General features: G+C 42.2%; 1 protein-coding gene across 2 annotated transcripts in view; it reads left to right on the forward strand.

Annotated features, from left to right (window-relative positions):
* The window catches only part of LRP1 (LDL receptor related protein 1), a 439,205-nt gene that overhangs the window by 363,796 nt on the left and 61,858 nt on the right, over nucleotides 1-13,551 (forward strand). For both annotated transcript variants that reach the window (XM_069758543.1, XM_069758544.1), the window contains 10 exons: nucleotides 795-982; nucleotides 1,089-1,294; nucleotides 2,619-2,807; nucleotides 3,519-3,667; nucleotides 3,841-3,934; nucleotides 5,153-5,269; nucleotides 7,115-7,234; nucleotides 7,399-7,521; nucleotides 8,130-8,255; nucleotides 9,535-9,651. In XM_069758543.1, coding sequence (XP_069614644.1) covers nucleotides 795-982; nucleotides 1,089-1,294; nucleotides 2,619-2,807; nucleotides 3,519-3,667; nucleotides 3,841-3,934; nucleotides 5,153-5,269; nucleotides 7,115-7,234; nucleotides 7,399-7,521; nucleotides 8,130-8,255; nucleotides 9,535-9,651 — 1,429 coding nt within the window. The remainder of the gene's footprint in view (nucleotides 1-794; nucleotides 983-1,088; nucleotides 1,295-2,618; nucleotides 2,808-3,518; nucleotides 3,668-3,840; nucleotides 3,935-5,152; nucleotides 5,270-7,114; nucleotides 7,235-7,398; nucleotides 7,522-8,129; nucleotides 8,256-9,534; nucleotides 9,652-13,551) is intronic.

Raw genomic sequence — 13,551 nt, forward strand, 5'->3', positions numbered from 1 at the left:
ATTAAATCTTAATACTCCAGCATACCAAGACATTATTGCCAATTGTAGCTTTGAACTTTGGTAAGGCCATTTTCTCTTCCAGTATGACCGTGCACAAAGGCATGGCTGGTATGGAAGGACGTGACTGGCCGCACAGAGCCCTTAACCTCATCTAACACCTTTGGGATGAACTAGAAGGCGATTGTGAGCCAGGACCGCTCCTCAAACATCAGCTTCTGACCCCACAAATGATCTTTTGGATAAATGGGCAAAAAAATGTCATGTGCATATTGCATTAACTTTTCCTTCCTGCCATGAACGCCTATATTGAAGCCAGATAGGGATAGCGAGGACATTAGGACGTGAACAGCTGCTCAGTTCTCCCTTTGATCTTTATGAGTACTCTGCCTAATTATTATTAGGCTCTGGCAGCATGACCCTAGATTCCTGCTGCCTCTTACAGTCTGCAGAATGGCACTTATCCCGTGTGCACAAATTATACCCCTACAACCCCAGCCTGTAATTTGGAACAGATCCTGGGATCTGATGCACAACTCTATAATCAACCCTCAGTAAACTTGGTAAAATGTTTTTTGAGGCCTGTAAATTTCCAGGGAACAGCACATTTGTGTCTTCTGCTCCCTAATTTTTAGATTTCTTTAACTGTATTAATGAAATAAAGTAAATACAATCCCATTAGCCAGCTTTCATACCTTTGGTGTAACTTTATAAAATGTGAATAACAGGTGTCGAGCCGCACCAAACTATCGCCAACTATACAATATAAATTGTTCTGATCCATATCGCTATCATAGGTTCTTCATCGTACTGGGCTTAGTAACCCTGACGGCCTGGCTGTAGACTGGGTTGGAGGAAATCTGTATTGGTGTGACAAAGGAAGAGATACTATTGAGGTTTCCAAACTAAATGGTGCTTATCGCACTGTGCTGGTGAACTCCGGACTGAGGGAGCCTCGAGCCTTAGTGGTCGATGTAAAACACGGGTAAGAGTCCATTGCATATACTTTGTGTCCTATGGTGAGTTCATGTTCTTACCTTGTGAGCCGACATATAATTTGGGGCATGAACTCTGTATCCTTTTTTTTATAGTTATTTGTATTGGACAGACTGGGGAGACAATTCTTTGATTGGTAAGATTGGTATGGATGGCACCAACCGCAGCGTCATTGTGGACAGCAAAATAACATGGCCCAATGGTCTGACACTGGACTACGTCAATAGCAGAATTTATTGGGCTGATGCTAGAGAGGATTACATTCAGTTTGCCAACCTTGATGGGACCAGCCGACACACAGGTGAGATCTTTTGGTTATCCTGGAATTGTAGGTTGCAGAATGGATTTTATTGATGGTTTTGTTAGAGAACTAGCAGCCAATACGTGCAAATAAAGCAACTTTCTACACACAAAGGAACACTCACTTTTGCCAAGCGCTCTTATTTTCTCCATGTGAGAGCCCCAGCTGACATCTTTGGCCACAGTTTATCTTTTGAAGAACAAAAGAACTGGCAGTCCAAAATCAGGCATGCCATATGCCTAACTTCCCCAACACTCATCTGTTCGGGGACCCCCATACACATTAGACTGTTGGTCGAACCCATCGATATTGGTGGGTTCAGCCAACGTTAATCTAATATATTTTAGAATATCCACTAAACAAACATTTGTCCTGGATTTATGCTAGAGAAACCAGCAGGCAAACTCAAACTTTTCATTTTTTGCTAGTACAATTTGGTATCTAAGCCAATCTTTTTGAGATTACTCGGTTTATTGATTTGCTGTCTATGTAGATTGTGATGTATACAGCCGATCTATTAACGTTGCATGTATGTGGGTTTCCTCATTGTCATAGTATTATGCCCTTGTTAAAGTTGTAAAACGTTCCCTGATAAATCCCAGAGTCATAGACAACCACTTTAATAAGGAACTGTACTTTTAACAAACTGTATAAACTAATAGTACATTAAAAAAAATTGTAATGTATCTGATCAGGGATATCTGCTTTCTTCCCCACTTATCATACTTCACTCCCCCTGCTTCCTGAATTTGCCATCCTCTGTGAATAAGCAGCTCAAGTCCTCAGAGGAGATGGACCACAGGTTTCATGTGGCACAGCCCATTATCCTCTATGTATGGAGAGGGCGAGCAGCAGGGAAGGAAGCCGAATCAGATAGGAAAATACATTGCAGAGCTCTGTGATGTGATTCACCTCGCATCAGAGCTTGATTCAGATCAACACAGCTCAGCTCTGCTGTATAATGTCCTCCATGTTTCTTCAGCTTGTCTCTGTGAGCTAAAAAGTGAATGAAGAGCAGAGATTCTCCTCTCTGTGCTGTGCTGTCTATGGGAGAAATCATTGCAGCTCATCTTTCTCCCAGCAAACAGTGAATTGCAAGTTACAGATATAGTATGTAGAGTCAAAAACTGTCGAGAATGCAGTACCAGTCACATAATGACCAGAAATGGTGTTATTCCTCATATACTCATACAGGACACCTTATTCTGAATAGTTACTTGAAAGCAAGGTTACCCTGTAAATTAACACCCTTCTCTTAGTCTGTACCTATTTGTCAAGGCTTCCCTTTCTGTTTTTATAATTGCACTTTGTTGCCTGTCCGCAGTGCTTAGCCAAGATATCCCGCACATCTTCGCTCTGACACTCTTTGAAGATTATATATATTGGACTGACTGGGAAACCAAATCAATTAACCGAGCTCACAAAACCACTGGGGTCAACAAGACCATGCTGATCAGCACGCTCCACCGACCTATGGACATTCACATCTATCATCTGTATCGACAGCCTGACGGTGAGAACAGCTTGACATAGATACAAATGGCAGCCATTTTCTACATTCGGTTCCCTAAACCTCCATGACGTCCTGTGCTTTAGATTGTATGTCACCTCTTACTAAAATTTCCAAAGTGCTAAGGCTATGTTCACACGCTGCGGATTTTGCTGCGCAGCGTTTCCGCGGTTTCCCATGCATTTACAGGACAATGTAAACCTATGGGAAACGCAATATGCAGTGCACATGCTGCGGAAAAAAACGCGCAGAAACGCAGCGGTTTACATTACGCAGCATGTCAATTCTTTGTGCGGAATCCGCAGCGGTTTTACACCTGCTCCATAATAGAAAACCGCAGTGGAATCCGCACAAAAACCCGCGATAAATCCGCAGGAAAAACGTAGTGTTTTTGCCATGCGGATTTATCAAATCCGCTGCGGAAAAATCCACAGTGGACCATTCTACGTGTGCACATACCCTCAGTGTTCTCACAAGCTTCTGTTTATTCCTGGCACCCTTTTTTGTGCCGATTCTTCCATTGAGGTGTATTATGAGCACAGTGCATTTGTATTTTACATATAGCTTTGGGATATCATCTAAACTCTTAAATTGATTTGGGGAAACGGATATGCAGTACAAACCCAGGGACTGATCCGAATTCCCAGACGGTCACCATTTCAGGTTTTTATTTGGGCTTGTGTGGGATATTACTATTGTGTCATCTTCTTCTAGTTCCCGATCATCCCTGCAAAATGAACAACGGTGGCTGCAGTAACCTGTGTCTTCTCGCTCCTGGTGGAAACCACAAATGTGCTTGTCCATCAAATTTCTACCTTGGAGCAGATGGCAAAAACTGTGTATCCAATTGCACTGCTAGTCAGGTGAGGTATTTTATATAATGATTGAAATCTTGGTGGTGACATGCCTTGTAATTGATGCTGTACAGTAGGACATTGCGCCCGGCGCAGACTACCGACAGCGTTTCTCAGTGCCTGATGTAGTAGTGAAGTGTGCTGCACGACCCCGTAACCTCTCCTGTTCTGTATCTGTTTAGTTTGTCTGCAAAAATGACAAATGCATCCCATTCTGGTGGAAGTGTGACACAGAAGACGACTGCGGAGACCGGTCTGATGAGCCAGCCGATTGCCGTATGTAACCACGTTGCCTTTAACGTCTATTTGTTCCATTTACATTCATCGCTTTTGTTTTGAGCTGGCTATACACATTATACAAAACCTGTCCAAATCTGACAATATACTATTGCCAGAGGGTCTGTCAGTTACCTATCCCCCCTCTCCACATTGATATGAACATGGACGCTCAGCCTAGCTTGCTTGCTTGTAATGGCATCTGGAGCCATATGTTTGTATGGTTCGCTTTGGATGTGTGAACATTATACTATGTTCTCTGAGACATGAAGCTGAAACGTGACAAAAAATTAAATGGTTGTAAAAATACTATTTTTGTGATTTTTCTTATTCAAACTGAGTACCTCATCCAATTGTTACTGCTCTACTGATTCTGGAACAGTTTTCTTTTCCTTGTGTTCTCCTCGACAATAAGAGTGAAAATTTTCTCTTCGACCAAGTGGACGTGTGCCACAAAACTTTTCGCCCATGCATTTGGCCACTATCCGAGAAGAAAAAGCAATCAAAATGACTCCACCCACAGAGAAGTTTTATGGTGCAAGCCAAATTTGTTGAAAGTAAAATTTTCACCTTTATTACCGAGGCCATAACTTTGGAATAGAGGGACACAAAAGAAAAACTGTTCCAGACTCAGTGGAGCAATGCTCATTGGATGATGTACTCAGTCTAAAAAAAAATCCAGTCAAGAGTCCTCTTTAAAGGAATCCCATCACATCTAATTACACTATTCATCTACAGCGTCATGAAGGTGCTGGGACGCCATACTGAAAGTATAACACTGGGGAGAAAATGAACTTTGTTCCTTTAGGGAGCCGCCGGCTTTCAGTCATAGAGCCTTTTCTTTGCGACTACACCCCGGCACTTTTAATAACAGCTGGCTCATCCATGCACCAGTCCTGGGGTGTGCTTACAGTTGCTGATCACTATATAGTGATTGATGACTGTAGCATTGCCAGCACGCTTTGTAGGACTAAAAGCTGGCGGCTCCCAGGAGGAATAAAGTCACTTTCTACTAGGAGCTGCACTTTCAGTATGGCGGCAGAGCACCTTTCTAACTCTGTTAACCTGCAGATTAGCCCTATATCTGCAATTAATTGCGTTATCTGATGTGGCAGGTTCACTTTTCAATGTAGTAAGTCAGACAAAATCTAAAACCAGAGTTTCTGCCTCGCCTTGATCAGTTTGTGCTGACTTCCTTCTCTCCTTTACTTATTACAGCTGACTTTAAGTGTCGCCCAGGGCAGTTCCAGTGTTCTACAGGAATATGTACCAATCCTGCGTTCATCTGTGACGGGGACAACGACTGCCAGGACAACTCAGATGAACTCAACTGCGGTTAGTACATCGCTCTGCTCTTCTGTATTTTAGAGTTTGAGGCATTTGTAGTTGTTTTTTTTAGTAGTTTGAGGCAGAGATGTGTTGACAGGTTATTGTTGTAGATGTTCCTCATATTTTGTGTCAGTAGTTGCATGAGGCAAATAAGAAAATAAAAATTTCAATCCTAAAAATATTAAAAAAGTGACAAAAAGACATACAACATTAACCGACAGAATGCCGGACCAACATTCTTGTAAATTCAGATATGATGCAGGCAATGAGACCTTCCTTAGTCACCTATAGTCTCCTAGATATATGCCTCTTAGCTTTTTTTATCATACTAACCAGTCAAAGGCCCAATTTTAGCATATACTCTGTATCTTAACCACCAACAGAAATATAGATATAAAGTGCTATAGGCTCATAACAATTGTAAACATTTTCTATATAATCCCTTATACATATATGACACCCATGAATAGTGTTTCCATATAGGAAGCATCACTCCCAAAATGTGAATAAGCGTTCATTACAGTCAATTATGCCCTATGAACATATGGTCTCTCCCATCTGTTAATCCTTCTGGAATCATATGCAGCTAGAGATATCCATCTTACTGGTGAATCAGGTATGCTGGAGCTTCATGGAGGCCCTGAATTGCCCTCAAATTGCTGAGTAGGCCCTATTCCCATTGCTCCAGCCTTTTACAAGGGCAGTCCACAGCTGGCCCTCACAATGAACTTGCCCAGTATTAAATTCTTGTGCCTCCCAATGCATTTCTCCCTTCTGGGTTCTTCTGGGGAGACTCTTGTACAAACATGAGTATCCTGCTTATCCCCAGATTCTCCTAATGATGAATCATTCTAGTAGCCGGATCCTAATCTTCATGACACTTGTATACCCAGCTGTTAATAGGCCTCCAGTCAGTGTTCCCCTCAGTCGCATCCTCAGATCTGCTGATTCCATTCTTACATCTGACTGTAATCTGCTTGATGTGAGAAGTATCTCTATAACTAACTATATCACATTTCTTGTGCCTATCCTGGTTACAGCCCGTAAAACAGTCGGATCTTGTTCCTCTGTCACTAATGTCAGTTCTGTGTGCTACCGAGCTCCGATATGGTTTGGTATTGCAGTACAGTACAATCAGGGGTGTAGCAAATATGTGCTGTAGAGGTAGCAGTCACCTCCGCACTTTGTTGTCTGGGGGGCAATAGAATAAGTTAGCAAATAAATGGTATGAGGTAGGTGGGCTACTGTTACCGATTTAGTGCTAGGGCCCTGGAGCTTCACTAATAAGTGTCCTCACCTAAGAGTTACCAGTGTGCGTCAACAATCACTAAAGGCCCATACCCCCTTAGACAGCAGGTGAGGGAGCGCTCATTCAGCCAGTAGTTATCTCTCCCTACTTCCCCATAGCTTGTGCCAGACATTGGGGACTCGGAGATGGCCGATCTCCCAAGTAAAAACTTAGATTGAACATGCCTGATCCTTTTCTCTTGACATCACCTATTTCGGAGGGTCTCATAAACATTAGACTGTAAACCAGTTGTCTGGTTTGGCCAACAATAAGGTAATGAGGACCTCCCAACCTTCCCCCCTCCACAGGATTAGTGTAAAATAGCTAAGGCTTTTCAGCTACTCAACCTCCAGTGTGCTCTATGTACCTGTCCTCAGAAATCATCCTATGAACCTGAAGGAGGGATCCTACTTTTTGGATTTTACATTTCTTCCTTCTCTAAAGCAGGAAAGAAATATATCTTGGTACCGTTCTCTAAAGCAGTCAATAATTTCTGTATTGTAAGAGGGGAAGGACTTGTTATACATGCGGGGAAGTGATTGTGTTACTGCTTATTATTTCAGATGCCCATGTGTGTCTTCCAAGTCAGTTCAAGTGCACCAACACTAATCGTTGCATTCCTGGCATCTTCCGCTGCAACGGGCAAGATAACTGTGGCGATGGAGAAGATGAAAAGGATTGCCGTAAGTAACACTTTCAGAAAAATCAGTTGTTCTACTTTCCACCAGAAACCGTATGACCGATGCCACAATGTGTGGATATCTTACTTTTTCTGCCAGTAGCTTATGCCCGTTACATATATGTACTGCGGACTTGACTCGTTATTGTGCTTCTCTCACTGTTTCAGCTGAAGTTACCTGTGCACCAAATCAATTCCAGTGTGCAATTAACAAACGATGTATACCCCGCGTCTGGGTGTGTGACCGAGACAACGACTGTGTAGACGCATCCGATGAGCCACATAATTGCAGTATGTGTTTTGTCATTTGTATTACAATGTTTCTTCAGATCGTTGATTGTGCTGTATTCTGCTGCATCATTTGTGGCATTCATAAAGCTTCTCCGATGGGCCGTCATTTCAGACCTCAGCTGTGTAATTGGGCACACCGGCATTGGGCAGCGCCGTTGTTGCCATTAACAAAGCTCTGATGCTAATATGAATGGAGCCTTATTACATTGAATTAACAATGAACAACACTGCTCAGTCACTTGTTCTTGCAGTGAATTATCCTTGGTTTTTATAGCAAGTGACTGACAAGGCGATAAAATAACTCCGCTTGCCAGCAGGGGTGGCTTTATGTTTATTTTGGGGCACTAAGTTGTCTGCAGTTTTTAGGCCCCGTTTGGCAATACTTTATGGCTAGATCATAATAGTTAGATATTTCATAATAGATCACTAACATGGCATCCTTAGAAGATGCTGATTGCAACAAGACATCACAGATCCTTTCTTAATAGCAATGATCAATAAACCTAAGCAGCTCCTACATCTAACACCGGAGATACATAAAATTCCAGTTGTATGTATTTTCCATTGATTAAAGTGCAGTGAATTCATGTCGCCACGTTGTTCTGCAGCTCAGATGACTTGTGGGGTGGATGAATTCCGCTGCAAGGACTCTGGAAGATGCATCCCTGCACGCTGGAAATGTGATGGAGAAGATGACTGCGGGGATAGTTCTGATGAACCCAAAGAAGAATGCGGTATGGAATGTCTTATAGTATTGCATCGACTAAGTGAGTCAATGTTCCTAGACATGGGCAACATGGCGGCTCAGTGGTTAGCAGTATCGCTTTAAAGCGTTGGGTCTCTGGGACATGATGGCTCAGTGGTTAGCACTGAAGCTTTACAGCGTTGGGTCTCTGGGTTCAAATCCCACCAAGTGCAAAATCAGCAAGACGTTTGAATGGTTTCCCTGTGTTTGGGTGGGCTTTCTCCAACAAGGAATTTAGTTTGAGAACTCTTTTTTTGAGATAGTGACGATAATGTCTGCAAAATATGATGGCGCTATATATATGCAAGCAAAATAAATAAATTAAAGGTTTGTACCAAGTTATCCAGTTTTTACCTGTTCATAGGATAGCTGAAAATGTGTGATCAGTGGGACTGATGCGTAGAGAGACTGTGCTCTGTAGTAAATGGAGTTGCAGTCAAGCATGCTTCACCGCTACTCTATACCTTGTGTATGTGACTGCTGGAGATGGCAGTGTACGGCACTCGTCTGTGTCTGACAGTCCCATAGAGAGTGAATAATACAGTGATGAGCATCACTATGCTATACCTTGTGTATGGGACTGCTGGAGGTGGCAGAGTACGGCACTCGTCTGTGTCTGACAGTCCCATGGAGAGTGAATAATACAGAGATGCGCACCACTGATCTATTCCCTGGGTATGGGATTGCTGGAGATGGCAGTGTACGGCACTCATCTGTGTCTGACAGTCCCATGGAGAGTGAATAATACAGTGATGCGCACCGCTACTCTATACCTTGTGTATGTGACTGCTGGAGATGGCAGTGTACGGCACTCGTCTGTGTCTGACAGTCCCATGGAGAGTGAATAATACAGTGATGCGCACCGCTACTCTATACCTTGTGTATGTGACTGCTGGAGATGGCAGTGTACGGCACTCATCTGGGTCTGACAGTCCCATGGAGAGTGAATAATACAGAGATGCGCACCACTGCTCTATTCCTTATGTATGGGACTGCTGGAGGTGGCAGAGTACGGCACTCATCTGTGCCTGACAGTCCCATGGAGAGTGAATAATATAGCGATGCACATGCTCGACCGCCACCCTTCTCTAAATCAGTGGGTGTCTCGGCCGTTGGCCTTTGTGATCACATTATTATCACCTGGCTTGTGGATAAGTGATAATAATTTGTAGACTTCCATCCAACCGCTTTACCCCTTATTCAGTAGCTAGCACTTATGTACTAGGCCTGTAATGTTTATTGACCGAGCTTTGTTTTTCTGACCCTAGATGAGAGAACATGTGAACCCTATCAGTTCCGCTGTAAGAACAACCGCTGTGTCCCCGGACGCTGGCAGTGTGACTATGACAACGACTGCGGGGATAACTCTGATGAAGAGACTTGCAGTATGTGCATTTTCTGCTCCACACACGTAGAACTTTTAGTGGCCTCTATACATATCTAGCATGGAGGATGGTGCAAGTCGTCCGTGACTGGAGCACGCACAGGTCTACTAACGCTCACCTCTGCATGTGCGATGCACACGGAATAGGACCATTGTGGGCTATGGAGGCCATTTCTAACAGCCGGTGCACAGGAAATAATTACGTGGCCCGTGTGAACCATTCCGATCCCAAATGTCACTCTGAGGTTTGGTTGCCTTGGGCACAGTGCTGTTTTTTCTCCTCCACTGGCTCGATATAAATATACAGTATGTGCCCCACATGCCTCATATTACTGGCAGCTTGTGTTCTAGTCTTGTAATGTTCCTTTCCTTCTCCGGGGTTCTGTTTGCTGTTCCTCGGCATTACATTCTCCTTTTTTACATCCTATCCTTCTAATCAGTCATTTCTGGGATATTTCTCCATCGTGGTCCTTATCATGTGTCCGGGGCCTAGAACGTTCACCTCTTGTTCTCACATGTTGTGTATTTGTGTTGGTATCATTTCACCTCATGTTATGTTTTTCTCCATTTTAACACTGTCGTCCCTGGGGCATCCAGAGGTAGGTGCAGAATGATCTCTACATATAACACCGACTAACCATACTGCTCCTCCGTACCCCTTGCTGTGTGCTTCCCGCCCTCTTCTCTTTCCTTAGTGTGGTGTGCCCCTAACAGTAAGAAAACCCAAGCATGCCTCCTTAAAAACCTGAAAATATAGCCAAGAAACATACTGGGGAAGGATTATTAAAACTAGTGCAAGGATAAGGTTCTGCGGTTCCCTGCACCAGCCAGACAAGTATCTGACTGCCAAGGGCAACAGCACAACTTTTACCTTTCACCAGTTTTGATAAATCTCCCCTGTAGTCTTTCGTCCGTCTAGCCTATAGGCGTTACGTCAGATGATATATATTTTCATGCTTTTAAAGATAAAGAAACCCTTATATGGATTTTTACTACAACCTGTTGCATACTTCATCTTTCAGCAGAATATTCAGCACATTGTGAAGAACGAACTCGTTTACTTGGGATGCTCATCAACTATTATCTTAAAGCACCACTCCAGCATTTTTTTTTTTATTACACCACTGGAGTGGTGCTCGAAATGTAAATCCCCCGCCCCTGTCCAATACTCACTTTCTGGCATTTTCGCTGATACTCCCGTCGGTCTCCAGCGAAAAGTGACCTGCCGGCTGCTCCATTATTTCATGGAGCAGCGCGAAGGTCACTTTTCAATACAACCTCGTTCTGGATCTCATAGACTTGCATTGAGAGATGGTGACGTAGCTTCTGAGTTCTGGGACCAGAGTGGCGCCGAAAAACTCTGAAGATGCCGGACTATAAATATATGACCAGGGGTAGGAGGCTTACGTTTAAAGTGCCACGCCAGTGCTGAATAAAAAAACATAAAACTCTGATGTGGTGCTTTAATTATCACGACATGGACTATTACAGAACAAAATGACACAAAGCAATCTATATAGGTCATACAGTGTGGTATTAAAGGGATTGTTCTCGACTTCATAAATGCAATTATCCACAATAGAAACAAACAAAAAATCTCATTCTCTTCTCTCATGTCGATGTTATTCCACTGATGTTGGCGCCTGATTTGCCGGCACTCGTGTGACATTGTATTCCCATGAGAGCACTGCAGCCCGTCAGTACCCACTGATGGGCTGCAGCGCTCTTATGGCACAACAATGTTAGCAAACTAACAATTAACACCCTACATCTCCCATACACTCAACACCGCTTTCCCTGTCACAGGTCTGGAGCTTTGGCTACTATTCCAGCACCACTGCAGTGTTCCCCTGGGGTTTGAGGACAGTAGCATATTCTGAGGCTTTATTGAATCACAAGTCCTATTCACAGAACAAGACACTAGTTTCCTTACCTACATATGGGGTCATAATTGTGGCATATGTGTACTTATGGCGCTTTTTATTAATGTGCCCACTATTGTTTTGAGGTCATATTGGATTTTAGTATTATTATTATTATTATTAATTTTTGTAGCGCCATTTATTCCATGGCACTTTACATGTGAACGGGGCAAATATAGACAAGTACAATAAACATGAGTAAAACAAGTCATATATACCAAACCATGCATGCACCACAGATCAAAATCCCAAGGGTGCTCGGATATATGTAAAGGGTTCAGTGCAACAAAGAGTAGACATGAAAACCTAGAAGAACAGCACTACAAGAACCAAGTAAAAGTTACAAAAATCTTTATTACATAGACAATAAAAACATATTTTACGTATGTCAAAGGGAAACAGATGACAATGATCACCAAACAAAAGGCAGTATGTTTTTATTGTCTATTTAATAAAGATTTTTGTAACTTTTACTTGGTTCTTGTAGTGCTGTTCTTCTAGGTTTTCATGAGTAAAACCAGGCACACACAAGTACAGGAGGAGAGAAGACCCTGCCCGCGAGGGCTCACAGGGGATTGGTGAGGAGGATACACTAGGAGAGGGTAGAGCTGGTTTCATTTCATAGAAACATTTGATCACCTCATGGGCTTTTTGCCTTCTTCTGGATCAACATGTTGGGGTTTAACCTAATAAAACCTGATAACAAATTGACATAAGACCATGTAACATTCTCCACTTATTATTTTATCAAGAGCAAAATGGCCATATCATTGATTACAAGACTGAATATCTATCTATTATCTATCTGTCATCTATCTATTATCTATCATCTATCTATTATCTATCTATTATCTATCATCTATCTATTACCTATCATCTATCTATTATCTATCTATTATCTATCATTTATCTATCATCTATCTATTACCGATCATCTATCTATTATCTATCATCTATCTATTGTCTATCATCTATCTATTACCTATCTATCTATCATCTGTTATCTATCTATTACACTGGTCAACGCAATTTTTCTGGCAAAAGGTTTTAAAACATATTTTAAGTCAATTTTGGCTGCTGATTACGAATATGAACTCCGTTTTTGGCTATCACATCAGGATTTCGAGATATTTTCAATTTTTGATGAACATTACTCCTATCTAATGTTTTATGATAAAAACACATGATTTTCGGTACTACATTTTGTATATTTTTATTCAAGGAATAACAAAGATTACAAAGTCTATGTACAGCAAATCAAATATACTTACAGAATTAAACTACAAAATATAAAAACACATATATATGGCACACAGATGAATGGCAAATTGCAGTTATTTGAACTTTCTTTTCTTGGCTGATCGGTGATGTACAGCTTCTGGGTTGTGTCTCATCAAGCTCCAGCAATAGTCAGCCATCATATGTGAGTCCCACCGGCCTTGATGCCGTTCTTCCATTGTTTTAATGTCCTGATGAAAACGCTCCCCTTGTTCCTCGCTCACATCCCCAAGGTTCTCTGGAAAAAAGTCCAAATGGCTGTGTAAATAGTGAATCTTGATACTCGTTCTCCATCCAAGATTTCTCAGACTCATTAGTAGCTCTTCCACAATCTCTTCATAGTTGTCTGCTTTCTTATTCCCTAGAAAATTCTGCACCACATTACAAAATGCCTCCAAGCTCTTTCTTCTGTCTCATTCATTGATGTGATAAAATTTGGGTCTCTCATAAGTGTTCTTATTTGAGGTCCATCAAATATTCCAGCCTTTTTCTTCACTAAGACCAGAAAAGTTGAACATATATAGTTAAAGCATTCTCCACTGTGATTGAGAGCTTTGACGAACTGCTTCATCAATCCAAGTTTTATGTGTAAGGGAGGAAAGACAATGTCCTTCCTATCCACTAGAGGATCATGGATGACATTCTTATCGCCAGATGCCAAACTCTGTCGCTGAGGCCATTCAGTTTTCACCCACTGCTGT

This window comes from Ranitomeya imitator, chromosome 3, assembly GCF_032444005.1.
Source record: "Ranitomeya imitator isolate aRanImi1 chromosome 3, aRanImi1.pri, whole genome shotgun sequence".
In the NCBI taxonomy this organism is placed as follows: Eukaryota; Metazoa; Chordata; class Amphibia; order Anura; family Dendrobatidae; genus Ranitomeya; species Ranitomeya imitator.